The 14,461-nt window shown below is 60.5% G+C and overlaps 1 protein-coding gene across 1 annotated transcript; it reads left to right on the top strand.

Moving 5' to 3' along the window:
• Positions 1–1,877: 1,877 nt before the first annotated feature.
• Positions 1,878–13,890, top strand: R3HCC1L (R3H domain and coiled-coil containing 1 like). The gene is made up of 7 exons (XM_056352606.1): positions 1,878–1,979; positions 7,205–8,688; positions 12,385–12,560; positions 12,675–12,745; positions 12,864–12,959; positions 13,126–13,266; positions 13,448–13,890. Exons 2-7 carry the CDS (start codon positions 7,219–7,221, stop codon positions 13,501–13,503), a joined length of 2,010 nt encoding a protein of 669 aa, XP_056208581.1. The 5' UTR covers positions 1,878–1,979; positions 7,205–7,218; the 3' UTR covers positions 13,504–13,890.
• The last annotated feature ends 571 nt before the right edge of the window (positions 13,891–14,461 follow it).

Below are 14,461 nucleotides of genomic sequence, written 5' to 3' on the forward strand. Positions count from 1 at the left end.
AGCCCACAACTCGAAGCACTCGGACTGCTGCTGCTGCCATGGAAACTGCTGTGGAACATCATCCTGCCACACCGGCCAGGGCAACCAGGCCACTGCTGTCCCCAGCCGTCCTCGGGCTCTGTCTGCAGGCACCTGGGTTGACAGAGTGGGAGAGGCCAGGTGCTCCCTGCCAGCCACCCTCTTTGGGTCACCCTTGGGCTGTGATGAGATGGGGGCACCCCTGGCTGGGACACCCAGGGTACGGCCGGGACAGAGAGGCCAGGGAAGTGCTGGCAGGGGGTGTCTGGTGCCATTCCCAGACAAACCCAGCTCCCACACGGCCAGGGGCTCCACGCTGCTTGGCCTCCCACAAACATAAATCATTTTCTAATTTATAACATGAATAATTGATTTTGCCTCCGTAGCTGGCGATAAATCTCCTGTGCGCACATGCATAAGAAAATAATAATAATGAAAGCGATCAGGATCTGCTGCCATCGATTACCTGTGAGAGGGACCGTGGTCCCCTATGTGCCATGGCCGGCTTGGGCAGGGACAACTCCCCGGGGTGTGCCGGGTGGCCCTGCCTGGTGGTGGCCTTCCTTGTCCTGCACAGCAGCACGTGGCTGGGGCAGGATGACCCTGCCTATCCAAGTCTGAGCCCCTGTGGCTGTACTGGGACCCACACCGGGCAGTCAGGAAAGTCTCAGGCATCAGCAGTCGCAGCCCTGTAGCTGTACCTGAGGAGGGATAAGATTCTTGGCACAGCCCCATGCACTGATGTCCCATGCAATGCCTCAGTGACGCCTTGTCGGGATGGCAGGTAACCAGTCCCTGGTCCCTCAGCAGCTGCACGACCTCTAGGGAGCTGTGGAAGCTGTGATGGCTGCCAGCTGCCTGGGCACCAGCCTCCCATCCCCGCCTGCGTGTGGGGCACCAGGCCTCCCTCACCTGCACCAGGAGCCTGCCTGGGAAGCAGCTCCTTAGGAATTGCACTGGAGAGCCTCGGCTTATTAGAAAGCACGTTGGGGTTGGGGTGGGAGGCGGCGGAGACCCCAGTCCATCAGCCTGACAAACCAAGGCGGCTGCAGCAGCCTGCCCCACGCCCCCATAGCCCCGTGTTCTGCCCCGCAGCCTGCGGTGACAGCGACCCTCGCGCTCCTGCATCCCCGGGCCCGGCCCTGCTGGCTCCCACCCCGCCCGCGGGAGACCCCGGCCCGGCTCCCCCAGGCGCCCCACCGGTCCCCGGCAGGGCCGGCCCGGCTCGGCAGCCTCTGCAGCACCGGCGCTTCGTTAGGAGATGGCGGCCGCGCCGGGCCCGGGCTGCTCCCCTCGGTGCCCGTTACCGGCCGGGCGCGGGCGGGCGGTGCTCGCCCAACGCCGGGAAGGAAGAGCAGCGAGCCCCCCGGGGCAGGCGCCTTCCCCGCCGCCACAGTGGCCGGCCAGCCGGCGGCGGGACGCGGGAGGGGGCACGGCGTGCCCGAGCCCCCGGCAGCTCCCCCGGTGCCCCCCGGCAGGCGGGAGCGGGGCTCTGCCCGCACAGCCAGCGCGGCCGCGGCCAGCACCGCGGCCCCCGCCTGCTGTGTGACATTAAACGGTAACGGGAAACCCACGGCAGCCTCCCGTGGGGTCGCCCGGGGGCCGAAGGGGGGGATCGCCCTCCCTCCCCCGCAGCCCCGTGCCCATCCTGCCCCCCGGCCACCCTGCCCTCGGCCCCCTCCCCCGGCTGCTGGCTGGTGCGGGGCGGAGGGAGGGCAGCGCGGCTGCCCGTGGCGGTCCCAGCCCCGGGGACGCGGAGGACCGGGCGGGGCCGGCGGCCTATGTGCCCGCGGGGTGCCGGCGCGGGGGTGGCGCGGCCGCCCGGGGCGCGGGGCGGTGCCGGTGCCGGTGCCGCACTACAGGTCCCGGCGCTCCCCGCGGCGGGACGGGATGGGGCGGGCCCGGCGGGGCGGAAGCGGCGGCGGCGGCGCGGAGCGGCGGGGGACCCGGCGCGGCCACTGGTAACGGCGGGGGCCTGGCAGGCAGCACGGCCCGGCGCGGCGCTCGGGACGGGGGCACAGCAGCCCCAGGTTCGCACCCTGCCCGGGTTGCGCGCTGCGCCCCGTGTCCCGCTCTCCCCCACCGCGGTGTCCCTGCCCTGACCCCCACCCCGTGTCCCAGCCCTTTCCCCCTCTCCACTGGCACGCAGCCCCCGGAGTGCCTGGGTGACATGGCACGTTGCAGGCCGCATAACTCTTCCCCAACTTATTGAGTCATCAGGCGCTGCCGGCAGTGACAGCCCTCGAGGGCAGGGGACTTATATGGCGTCCCCGGGCACTCGGCGGGCCAGGTTCCCACGGCTCGTAAAACGTGCCCACTGCTCCCAGGCGCTGGACGCTGTTTTTCACGGCTGCCTGCCTGCCCTCGCACCCCCGCCATCCTTCACCTGCTGTGGGGCTGGCACAGCTCTGGGGTGGCTCATGGCACGATGCCGGTGACCAGCTTCTGCCCTTTGTGTATTTTGGGGGTGGTCACGCTGGCCACCTCCTTCCTGGTCTGAGCACACCACAGGGCCTTGCTTTCCAGGCTGCTCCTGCCCTCCTAGTAGCTGCTTCATGTTATTTTACCTTCATTTTCCCTGACCGGATCTTGCTTTGTTTCCTGACTATGTTTCTTGGGTCTTTTGAAAGATTTTTGTGCTCTGGCTGGTGTTTGCAACGCCTCTCTGCTCGGTATCATCTGAAAATTTAATTGTAATTCACTATTCAAATGAAAGTTTGGGAGGTAGTATAAAATGATACCCTTGAAGTTCAGCTAAATTGCGTCTTGCTTGCCTTATCCAAAAGCTTTGCCTAGCAATTCTTCCAAAATAACCTGCCCTGCAAGCCAGTGTCCTTCATCCAGGAGCCCATTGCGGTGGGTGTGCAGGCTCCTTCCTCCACCCGTTATGTTCTGTGCTAGGGAGGGGCACAGGGTTTATCCTGTGCCAGACTCTGGTTTTGTCGTCCTTTCTCACAGACAAAATCAGCACCTGGTGTGCTCTGCCTGTCACTAGGGCCCTGGGTTCCTCCTGGCACCACGTGTGTGCTGGCGGGTTAATCGGTTCGTCTTGGCACCGGCCACACCAGCCAGGTGACCCTGTCTATGTGGAGATGCTGGTTTTGCTTTCCCTGCAGCTGTTTCTTCGAGGCCTCTGCCTCATTTGCATTTCTCTTGTTAAAAACAGTAATTTTGCCCTTTTGAATCATCTTTATTTTTGAGCCATCATTAATTTTCTCTCCCTTCTTGTTTATTAATAGATCTTTTCACTTTTGTGCTGATTCTGCCTGAGTATATTTATAAAGTCCTTTGTATTCCCCTTAGCCTGCCAGCTGTTAACTCCTTCTGCTGGTTTGTTGTCCCTTCCTGCCCCCCCTGCAGCTGTGGGGGGACATTATTGACTTACAAATCCTCCTCCTGTCTAAAAGGTTCCCCTTCTCTTGTTCCAGGCATCTCCTAAGAGCATCTGTTCCAGGTATCTCCTAAGAGCATCGCACATGAAAGGCATGATTGAAATCTCTTTTCTCAGCGCCTTTGATGCCTTCGCTGCCTCCTTGCATAGCCAGTGTTTGCTCCGGCTGCTGCAGAGCATCTTTCTCCTGGCAGCAGGGGACAGGGATGTCTTAAAGCCCACAGGGCTGCAGGCAGGCGTTGTACGGGATGCAGCTTTCTGCTTCTTGAAGTGCTTTGCTTTGCTTCATGCTGGTGGCTCTGTGTTTTTGCTTTTGCTCTGCCTCTCCTTGCCAGGCATCCAGGTCTTTCCCTGGCCCCATCACCTGCTGCGTGAGCTGGGCAGGCTGGGCTGGAGCTCTGGTGAGGGCAGGAGAGGTGCAGGGTAGCCAGAACCTCTGATGGTCCTTAGCTGGGCTGCTGTGCACCGATGTTGTGCAGTCAGTGAGCATGCCATGGCACGTGCCTGGCATGGGATGAGCCTTGTGAGCAGCGGGTTCCCCAGCAGGGCTGTTTAGAATCTCCTTGTACCTGTCTTTTTATTAGTCTTGTTATTATATTTCTTTTTTTTCCCTCCAAAGAGCCCAATATGCGGCAGGCTGTAAAGAGTGACATTGCGGGTGCACGAGCCGCATGTTGAGGCTGCGCACGGTCCCCCAAGGCTCCTGGTCCCCCAGTGTTGCCATCCCTGTTCACCATCAAGGCTTTAAGGTTATCTGCTCTATCGACGGGAGTATGGATTGAGTGGAATTAGAAACCTCGAAGGCTAAAAATACAGCTCCCTGCCAGGAAATGCGGCAGCCTGCTGGGAGGGCGCTGGGTGGCATCGAAACTTTTCCGGGAACTGGCATGCTCCGGTGTGAGCCCTGCAGCCTCACATCCGCGCCCATCCCTGGGTTCCCTGAGCAGTACTATGGCCAGCTTCTCTGCCCACAGTGGAAGAAGGCAGCGGGAGCTCTGGCTTTGCTGTCGGATTTGTGCTGCAGGTGTCCTTACCTGCCAGGCAGGGATGCAGATGGTGGAGGTAATCTGGCGATGCACTGTGCAGTGTGAAGGAGGGTGTGTGACGTGGTCAGCCCTGTCTTGCTGCTGTTTGTGGGTTCCTTCCCTGGATAGAAGAAGGAGAGAAATCAGGGAAAAAATGCTGCACGACTGCTGCAGATGGTCACTAGAGGAGAAAGGCAGGCTGGTGCTGGCACATCCCCCGGGCAGCTGCTCTGAGGCCTCACAAACTCATGCCATGAGCACAAGTTCCCCATGAGTAGTGTGTTCTTGTGGATGGTGTGAGGGGAGCTGGTGCCTGTGGGGAGCTCTGGCCACCTCCTGGCTGATGCTCCAGCATCCCCCTTGCTACGCCAGGCTGTGTTGTGCTGGGCTGGTGGGTGTTATGTGCCAGGCAGGTGGGCAGTGCTCCCACTGCCACTTTGACTGTGGTATCATGGCATGCTGAGTCTGGGGCTGCCTTTCCCTGCTTGGTGCCACAATGCCAAGCTGTTTTGGTAGCTGGCTCTGAGAAGCAGGGCAGCATGCGGGACAGCACGGGCCCTTTGGGGGATGCACTGGCCATCGCCGCCTGGGGTGGGCTTGGTCCTGGAGTCTGGAAGCAGAGGGTTGCCCTGCCCAGTGTAGTGTGAATGAGACCCGAAGCCAGGGCCGTTGCTCTGCCTCCCAGAGCATGAAATCGGTCGGTGCCGATGCGTGGCCATGGCATCGATGAAGTGTGTAATAGGCTGGGGGCAGGAGCTGTGCTGCCTTGTGGGGAAAAACCAAACCATTGCAGCATCCCTGCCAGCATGGGCGAGTCACCACCTTGCCATGGTCCTCCCTGGGCTGTGGGAAGCAGCTCTTCCCCAGCAGCCTGCGGCAGGCAGAGGCAAAGCTGTGCGGGGAGAGGATGCTCCCAGCACCAGCCGTCTGGCTAATGCCGCACCATCTGCTTTGGAGGGTGAGGCAAGGTGAACGGCAAGCTTTCGAGGAGCCCATAAATCCTGTGTGCAAAGGCTCTTGGAGGTGACTTGGGATATGCGTGGAGCAGTGCTGCTGCTGGCAGCTCCCTGTGCTGGAAATTCTTGGGAAGCAGAGACTGGGGCGATCAGCGATCCCTCCCCCAAGGCATTCAGTGATGTCCCATGGACCGAGATTCTGGGCTTGGCTGGAAAAAGTCCTTAGGAGAACGTGCTTCGGTGCAGTTGGGAGCCCTGTGTGGTTGGAAATGGTGGTGTTGGGGGGGGGGTGGGGGTGTCCCAGTGCCCCCACCTCTCTGGCACCCAGACTGCCACTCGGCGACAAATTGTATAATGCCTTGGGACTGAAAAATTACTAATACAAACCTTGGCGGGTTTGTAGGATACATTCCTTTCTCATGGTCGATAAAGATAAAGGGGATCGTTCTGCTGGCAAAATTAGTGTATCAAAGAGGGGGAAAAATATGACAAGAGCTGCAGAGGCAGAAAAATGGTTGGGGCAGCTCCAGGATGGTGTCCAGCATCACTGCAGCACCTGTGCCTGCACCTTGTGCCGTGGAGGTGGGCAGGAGTGCACGGTGCTTCTGCCCACCTCCACAGCACGAGGCACAGGCACCACGGTGATGCTGGGGAGCACGGCCCTGCCCAGGCTTGCCAGCAGTTTCCAGAATGCCATGAGAGACCCATCCATCAAGCTGAGGCAGTTGTCTGTTTGTCCGTCCGTCCGTCAGGAGGCACGGGCAGTCCCGGCCGCTTTCCAGCCAGCGGTTGGCCTCCCCTCGCCTTCCCGGCACCGCTGCCGGCTGTTGGTGAGGGGCCGCGGGGAGCGTTCGCGCCTCGGTCGGGGGCTGCGTGGAGGGGAGGCTAATGTACCGGAGGTGCCTCGGAAATGAGAGCCTTGGATGGGTTCCTGGCCCTATTGATCCGCCGGCAGTTTATGCATCCTGACATTCATAATCTCGGTCGGCACTGATGGTCCAGATTAATGGGCCCGGGGGCTGTCCATCCGTCACTTCACATTAATTACTGAAGAGGTGTTTTTCCAGTGATTTACCTGACAGCGGCCCGTGATGAATCCCCCTAAACGGAGTGGGCAGTGATTAATCACGGGGCCCTGGCCCAGCCCTACTCTGCCTCAACCACAGTGCAGCCCCCCACGCCATCCGTCTCCATAAACCCTGCCTGATGCATATTTATAGGGGCAGGGGGGCCCGGCAGCTCGTGGCATGCCTGCTTCTGCCAAAGATGATGAAAAATAAATCTCTGCTGGGATGGGGCAGCAGGTGAGCAGGGCTGCGGCATGCTAGGGTGGCAGCCGTGGTCCTCTGCCGGGGTGTCCCTGGGCTGGGGCTTGGTTTTCTGGTGCTCTGCAGCTGCCACAGACTTCTCTGCAGTTTTTGATGCATGAATGGTACAAGGGCTCTGTGGCTTGCTTCAGCTGTGGACACTGGCCCCTGGGGCTGGGATGTCCCAGGCAGCAGCCGCCAGAGCAGGCAGGTGGGCACCTCGGTGATGCTGGCAGAGTTTCCCTGCTTTTCCCAAGCCCGGTACGCCTCACCAAAGGCTGTAGTGCTGTGGGGTGCTGCAGGCACCAAACCCCATCTGCAGATCTGCTGCTGTGGGGACAGTGTTTGGGCTCTGCTATCCATCGCTGCGCTGGCTGCTGTGGGAGCGAGTGTGGTTGCCAGGCTGGGACCCCAACCCACCGACCTGGGCAGGGGCTTCCCCCTGCATGCCCATCTGTGGGGCCACTGGGATGCGGGCAGGGCGGTAACACTGTCTCTCCTTGGCAGGCAGCGGTGGCACCATGCAGCAGGAGGTGGAGGGCAGCCGGCCGCGCCGTCGGAAGCCTGACATGGCCCTCTACGTGCCCAAAGCACGGCGGGAGAGAGCGGTGCAAGTGGTGGGTGATGTGCCAACCGGGCACCACCGGGAGCCCGAGAACCACTGCCTGGCACGGGACACTTGCCAGGGTAGCGGCGAGGGGCAGAGACGAAGCCCCCATGCCAGGACACAGGCGGGCAGAGCAGCAAGGAGGGAGAGCAAGGTGCATGCTGGCCTGAAGGAGCCACGGGCAGCCTCTGCAGGGCACTGCTGGAGGCCGGGAAGCAGCTGCTCTGTCACACCGGAGGCCCCGGGAGCATCACCCAGCACGTGGGAGCTGTGCCCAGATCTGGTCGTTGCCCAGCCCTGGGATGGGCAGGACAAAGCATCCCATGGTGAAGGTCTCAGAGAGCTCAGCCACGGCCACCGCATGATGAGGACTGACCCTGACCCTCCATCCCCAATGAGCACCCAGCCTGGGGCTGTGGAGGCTACTCCTGAGCCCGAGGGCAACCCCGCTAGCCCAATGCCAGCGTGTCAGGCAGGGCCGAGTGGCGTGTTGGAGCATTTGGGGGACAGCACACCAGATCCAGCTGGGGACCTGTCCCAGAGCCCAGGAGAGGGTGTCCTGCAGCCGGCAGGGGTGGGCAGCCGGGGCAGCGTGGCCAGGCTGGCGTGTGAGGCTATGGGTCCGAAAGCCCAGGAGGAGGAGAAGGAGTGGGGAGGGTGTCTGCTGGCAGGGCAGGGTGAGGGCTGTGCCGCTGGGGTGCCAGAGGAGGAGGTGGAGAGGTGGGGAGGCATGGCTGAGCTTGCCAGGGAGAGCACCTTGGGTGCACCAGGAGCCAGCTGTGAACCCGGGTGCTCAAGGGGTGACACGGGCGATACACTAGTGCTCCCAGGGGAGAGCACCCCAGGGCAGGGCACGGGCAGTCTGTCCCAGCTCCTGCTCAGCAAGGAGGAGAGCGCTGCTGGTGCCAGGCATCCCGGTGGGGAGGGCAACCTGATGCCTACTGCACAGGGAGCAGACGGCACCTCTGTCTGCACAGACTGCAGCGCTGGGGCAGAGAGCGGCCCGCTGGGTGCTGGCAAGGAGCCAGCGAGTGGCATGTGGGAGGGAGCACCCCTGGAGAGCTGTGAGCCCCCCCCATCCCTGGAGAGCCACGAGCCCCCACCACCCCTGGAGCTGCTGTGCCACAGCGTAGAGGGCCTCTCGCCTGCAGCCTGGGCTGAGGAGCCGTCTGGGGCAGGTGAGGACACAGGCTTGCTGCAGCAGCACCACTGCAGCCAGGAGTCCAAGGAGGAAGAGGAAGGTCTCCGTAGTGGCTCCCCAAAGGAAGGGCAGACCAGCGCCAGTGCTGGAACCCTGTGCCAGGCCAGCCCAGGTGCCGAGGAGAGCTGGGACGTGCTGTTTAACGATGATGGGGACTGCCTGGACCCACGCCTGCTGGAGGAGGTATGTGCTGCGAGCCAGTGCCCGTGGGGATTTGCAGGGATGGTAGCTACTGCCTGCTGGGATGCAAGGACAGGGTCCCCGAGGGTCAGCTGTCCCCATGTCCTCCTGGGTGAGTGCATGGTAGGGGTTGCTGTGGCCATGTGGCCAGCCTGCCAGTGCTGCCTGCTGTCACTGCCAGCCATCCCTGAGGGTATGAGCTGCCTGCTGTGCCAAAATGCCTGGGACCTCCACCTTCCCCCCGGGCGGGTTCCCATCCCTTCCCATGGGGCTGGTGAAGGCTGGGGGAGATCTTTCTTCTATAGTACATAAAGCACACCTGGTAAAACCCGCTTGAGCACCGTAAACTGCAACTGCAACTGCACCCTCATGAAACCAGGGCTGGTGATAAAGAAATGGGCTGAGACGTATGGGTTCCCATTGAAATAGCAACGGGATGTTTCCTCAAAACTATGGCTTCTTAATCAGCTTTGGCTCATTACCATCCCCTCCTGCATGCGTGTTGCTGAATTTACTACAATTAGCTGCTTAGCACCAGGACCTACTCTGTTTTCTTGCTGTTTGCAATGGAAGTTCAGTTTCTGCAGCGAGGCTGAATACCCCTTATTGCATTTTAAATCAGTAGCATCAAACTGGTAATTTTCCAAATGACATTAATGTGCCCAAAGTAACAAACAGCGCTAATATTGTTACAGCCAGCGTCTGTCCACCCTGGGCTGGAAGCAGGGTGTGGAGTGGCGGGTGGTGGCTGATAACAGCATCTGTGAAGGGATGAGATTAATGCAAGAGCATCCTTACCAAGGAGCACTGGTACCCACCTTGTCCGCAGGGCCATGCCTAGGCTGACAAGCCTTCTCCAAGCCCGGTGTGGGCCTGGGGCAAGGTGTGGGACACAGAGCTCACATCCGGGGCTGCTTGGAGCGGGACATGGAAGGGTATTGGGTACCCCCATCCCTACCTGGCTGTCCTCCCCGCAGCTGCAGTCCCCTGCCCTCCAGCTGGGAGGTTGTGGTGAGCATCGGTGCAAGAGGGACAGCACTGCCAGCTGGTGCATGTTGGGCTGGCACTGGCTTTCCATGGGCTGGTGCTGTGGGCATGGCTTCATCCTCGGGCACAGCAAAGTGGCTGCCTGGCCCTGCCAGGGAGGCAGGTCAAGGAGGACCTGTGTTATGGTGCAGCCATACAATGCTGCAGGCAAGGTTATGCTGTGCAGCGTGGGTGCTTAACTCCAAGGAGCTCTGGAGTATCTGTGTTAGCTCTCCTGTGCACAAGCTCTGAGCAAAGTATAAACCTTCCAGGGAGCTTCCCGAGATGGGTGAATAACAACCTGAATAAGGGATTTATCAATTAAAAGTTGCCATCTTCACCCCCTGCAGATTCCCATGCCAAGCGTGGTGCTTCCTTGAGCCCTGTGAGCTCTCGGCAGGTGGACACAGCTGCTCAGGGAGGGTGCAGGCTCTTGGGGAGATGGAGCTGTTGTTAATGAACAAAAAGGACAAGAAAATTAGTAGCATTCTTCCTTGTAGCTGAATCCTTATGCGACGCAGATAGCCAGCAGAGAGCAAGATTTATGACGTTCTGTGTGGAGGAGAGATTTCTGATAGTGGACAGCTCTTTAATCTAGCAGGAAAAAACACCATAGCAAGATCCATTGGCTGGAAGCTGAAACCAGACAAATTCAGAGTAAAAATCAGTTTGAATGCAGGGGGTAATTAAGCACTGCGACCATTTCCTTGCAGGCTCGATGGAGTCTCCATCAGCCGGCACGGTGCCTGTGTGCCGGGAGCCGTGGCGCATGCACGCCAGCCTTCTCTCCAGCTCTGGAGGTGCGCTCTCGGTGAGCGAGCGGCAGTGTAAGCGAGCAGCCACAGACCCCTCTAATGTGCTCCAGCGAGGGTGTGTCTTTAGAGAGCAGCGAGGCGCAAGGGACAGGCTTCATTTTCCATGGCGTCCTGTCTCTGCCATCCATCTGTCCATCCTTCAGCAGACCCTTCCCAGGGTGCCTGCCAGGGCTGGGGGCTGTACCCTGGCTTCTGCTCCCTGCCCTGTCCCATGTCCGGGGGGCTGCAGGCGTGCTGTGTGCCCATGCTGGCAGCGTGGGGGGGACCTGTTGAGCTGTGCCTGCCGCGTGGCTGAGCCTGGCTGCCAGACGGCTCCCGTCCTTGCCGCCCCACCACACTTGGTGATTTGTGAAGGTCAAGGACCTCTCTGGCACTCTGTGCTCCTGCTCTCTAATCATCTTCCCAGCGCCTGGGACTACCCGAGTGCTTTGCTCCCTCAAGCGGTGCTGTAGGGCTTCATCCTGCCCAGGGACGGCTCCTTCACCTCCCCCGAGGAGGCAGGGGGTGCCTGATGAATGCACTGCGCTGCACAGGGTGCACTTGGTTAATGGGTGATGGTGGTGGGGCAGGCGGCTCAGTCGGCGGTGCTAGCCTGTCCCGTGAGCTCCATAACTCAGCTCTACCCTCCGCTGGCATCCAGCCGCCCGGGCAGCACTCCCCTCACCTGCCGTGAATCCATCTTCCCCATAAAATTGTCGGAATGAGCACTTTTTATTGACTGAGCTGGCTGGGATTTATGGACTCTAACCTTCCAGCCATGGTGTGCTGTGCTATGATCGCTTGGGGGATCGGGCTGGGAACCTGGCTGAGTTATGTACCCACTCCCCAGCACCACGCTGGCCCCACGCTCTGGGGGGGATGGGGGAACTCTTGCTGGCTTTGGGCTGTGCCTGTCCTGGTGTCTCAGCTAGGGCAGGGCTGTGAATCCCCTCAGATGCTGGCATGGTGCGGTTTGGAAAGCTGGGGTGCAGTGAGTGGTGCGGGGTGGTCCACCGGCACCGATGCTGCAGGGCGGAGGGGAGTAGCTGCACCTCCATGTTGTGGCAGTGGGAGACTGCTGCCCACATTTTAAAATGAAGGTTGGAAAATAGGAGAGGTAGAAAAACACTACAGCCATCATCTTTTAGGGCTGGAGAAAGTGCCCCACTGTGAGATACTAAGGCGTGCAACCCGTGTAGCTTATCAAGAAGAAGATTGAGAAGGGACTTGATTAGCATGAGTAAGTGCAGTCACGGGGAGGGGACTGGGGACTGAGGATTCTTTAATCCAGCGAGATGGAGAACGAGAACCGCCGGCTGGAAAGCAAAGCCAGACAAACTCAAATGAGAAATAAGGCATAAATTTTTAGCTGGGCAGGTGATTAACCACCAGAACTTGCTCGTCAGGGGAGTGCTGGCTTTTCCATTTGGCGTCTGGGGTGCCGATGGGCTGCTCTGGTGCATGTGCTGCAGCTGAGGCATGCTGAGCCTGGTGCTCCCACATGGCAGTCAGATGTCAGTCTTTCCTCCTGAACTTGCTGTCTTGCTCCTTGTTGTTCCCCAAATGTATTTTGGGTCAGCATGTCACTGTGGAAGGAGGGGTGTGCTTGGCGGTGTACGCTCTGTCTCACCAGTACCATTCCTACTGCGTCCCTAGTGGGACCACAGAGCATGGCAAGTGAAGGGATGCTGGTATGGGAAAAGCAATGAGAGCTCTGGTCAATAATTCCTAATATGTGAATGCCATGAATCCATCTGCAGTGTTGGGGCAGGGGGTGAGGGCCAGGCCACTTCGCAGGGAGCACTTGCCATGGATCAGGAGCTGGCATGGAGTGGGTGGACATGGGTTGCTCAGTGCTGTGCCTCTCCTACCCCTGCAGCTCTCAGGGGGTGAGAAGCACCGGGAGAGCCAGCAGTCACCCCGCTTCAACTACTACGGGGCTGAACCCACCGTACCAGATCTCAGCGATGCGGAGCTGCCCCATGTCATCGAGATCTATGATTTCCCCTCGGATTTCCGCACTGAAGACCTACTGCGTGTCTTCTGCAGCTATCAGTGAGTCTGCTGGCAATGCCCCGACCCTGGCCCTGGGGTCCCCTGCCTGGGCTCTGCTCTGGACCCCTGCCTACCCAGTGCCGATGCCTTGTTGAGCTTCCCTCTTTCCGGCAGGAAAAAAGGCTTTGATATTAAGTGGGTGGACGATACACATGCCCTGGGCATCTTCTCCAGCCCCATAACAGGTACTGCTCCCAGTTCGGCTAGGGATGGGCAGAGGGGAGGCTTCCCTGCCTCTCCTGCGGCTGGATCCTGGGCATGGGGCTGGGCCTGCAAGCAGACTCTACTGCTTTCTCCCTGCAGCACGTGATGCTCTCAGCACCAAGCACCTGATGGTGAAGACGCGCCCACTCTCCCATGGCACCCGCGCCTCTAAAGCCAAAGCCAGGGCGTATGCAGGTGAGTGATGGTGCCCCGAGGTGGCTTGTGCTTATGCAGTGTCTTTGTCCTGATAACTGGGGTGTGATGGAGCAGCTGGATGGAGCAGCAGTGCTGTGGAGCCGTGCCAGCTGCCCCATCCCTCCCAGGATGCCCCTACTGATGTCCCCTATCTCCGCTCACCCAGACTACCTGCAGCCGGCAAAGGAGCGCCCTGAAACATCGGCTGCCCTGGCCAGGCGGCTGGTGATCGGTGCCCTGGGGGTACGCAGCAACCAGACGCCAGCTCAGCGAGATGCTGAGCGGAGGAAGCTGCAAGAAGCCCAGGGTGAGATTTGGATGCTTGGGAGGGGTTGTAGTTTGGGGGGACCCTCCTCATGAATGCCCCTTCTCAGAGGCTGCTGAGTGGGAGAGGTCTGCAGCAGGATGGGCACTGGCCATCTCCATGGGGAGCCGAGTGGCTGTGGGGTGGTGGGAACGTGGGGTTGACTCTCCTCTTGTCTCTGCAGAGAGGAAGCGCCTGGAGAACAAGCAGCGGGAGGATGCCTGGGAGGGCCGGGACTGAGCTGGGAGGCTGCACATTCAGTTCCACTAGAAACCCCGCTGGGGTGTCCGGGCCCCTCTCTGCGGGCAGGCAGAGCATCCTGCATCTCGAGAGCTGGGATAGATACTGCACCGTATCCAAAAGCACCAGGCTGCTCCACTGAAAGGGCTAAGCAGGACAGGTGCAGGCTGGTTGGTGCCATGCAGATGCTGTCACTGTCAGGCAGCGCTGCCCATCCTGCCCCGGGCAGGACCCCCGGTGCTGCCTGCTGCAGTGGAAGCAGCAGCAGGACACGGGGAGCTCAGCAGCAAAGCTGCAGGGCTGTGCGGGGCAGCCCTGGCCACCTGGCAGGGCCTTGTGAGCAAGAGTTTCTGTCCTATATTTTGCTAATAAATACCATTTATTTTATTTGCCTGGCCAGGTTGTGGCTCTCTGCGCCCGTGCATGCCAGGGGAGGGTATGTATGCTGGGGGCTGCTGCGCATGGTCCCTGCCACCATGGGGGTGGATGTCCACACCTCCCCAGTGGTGGGTGTCCACAGCGGGTGGGGGAGGGGGGTGCAGGCAGGAGGTGTCGGGCAGGGCAGCAGGCAGGAATGTGCTGGCAGGGACCCTGTTTACTTCCGCGGAGCAGCTGTGGCCCCAGACAGCGGGGCCCTTGTTGGCGTGTGGGCAGGGCTGCGTTCCCAGCCCTGTGCGGGGCTGTGATGTGGCTGCACTGCTGGCCCTGGCGGGCTGGGGGCTTCCTGCCCGTCCTCAGGGCAGGGACGTGGGTGGGTGGCTGGGACCTTCCTGTGGCTCCTTTGCTTTGCATCGTCTCTCAGCACCTGAAAAACAACCCTGTGTGCCCCAGCACTCCCACCCTGTAGCCCTCCCCAAACTCTTGGAGCCATGGTTTGTGGGGCTTCCCTGCCCTTCACAGCAGGTAAGGATGGGGATGATGCTTTTCTGCCACCCCTACCAGCGGTTTGCATGGTTTG

This window comes from Falco biarmicus, chromosome 9, assembly GCF_023638135.1.
Source record: "Falco biarmicus isolate bFalBia1 chromosome 9, bFalBia1.pri, whole genome shotgun sequence".
Taxonomy (NCBI): Eukaryota; Metazoa; Chordata; class Aves; order Falconiformes; family Falconidae; genus Falco; species Falco biarmicus.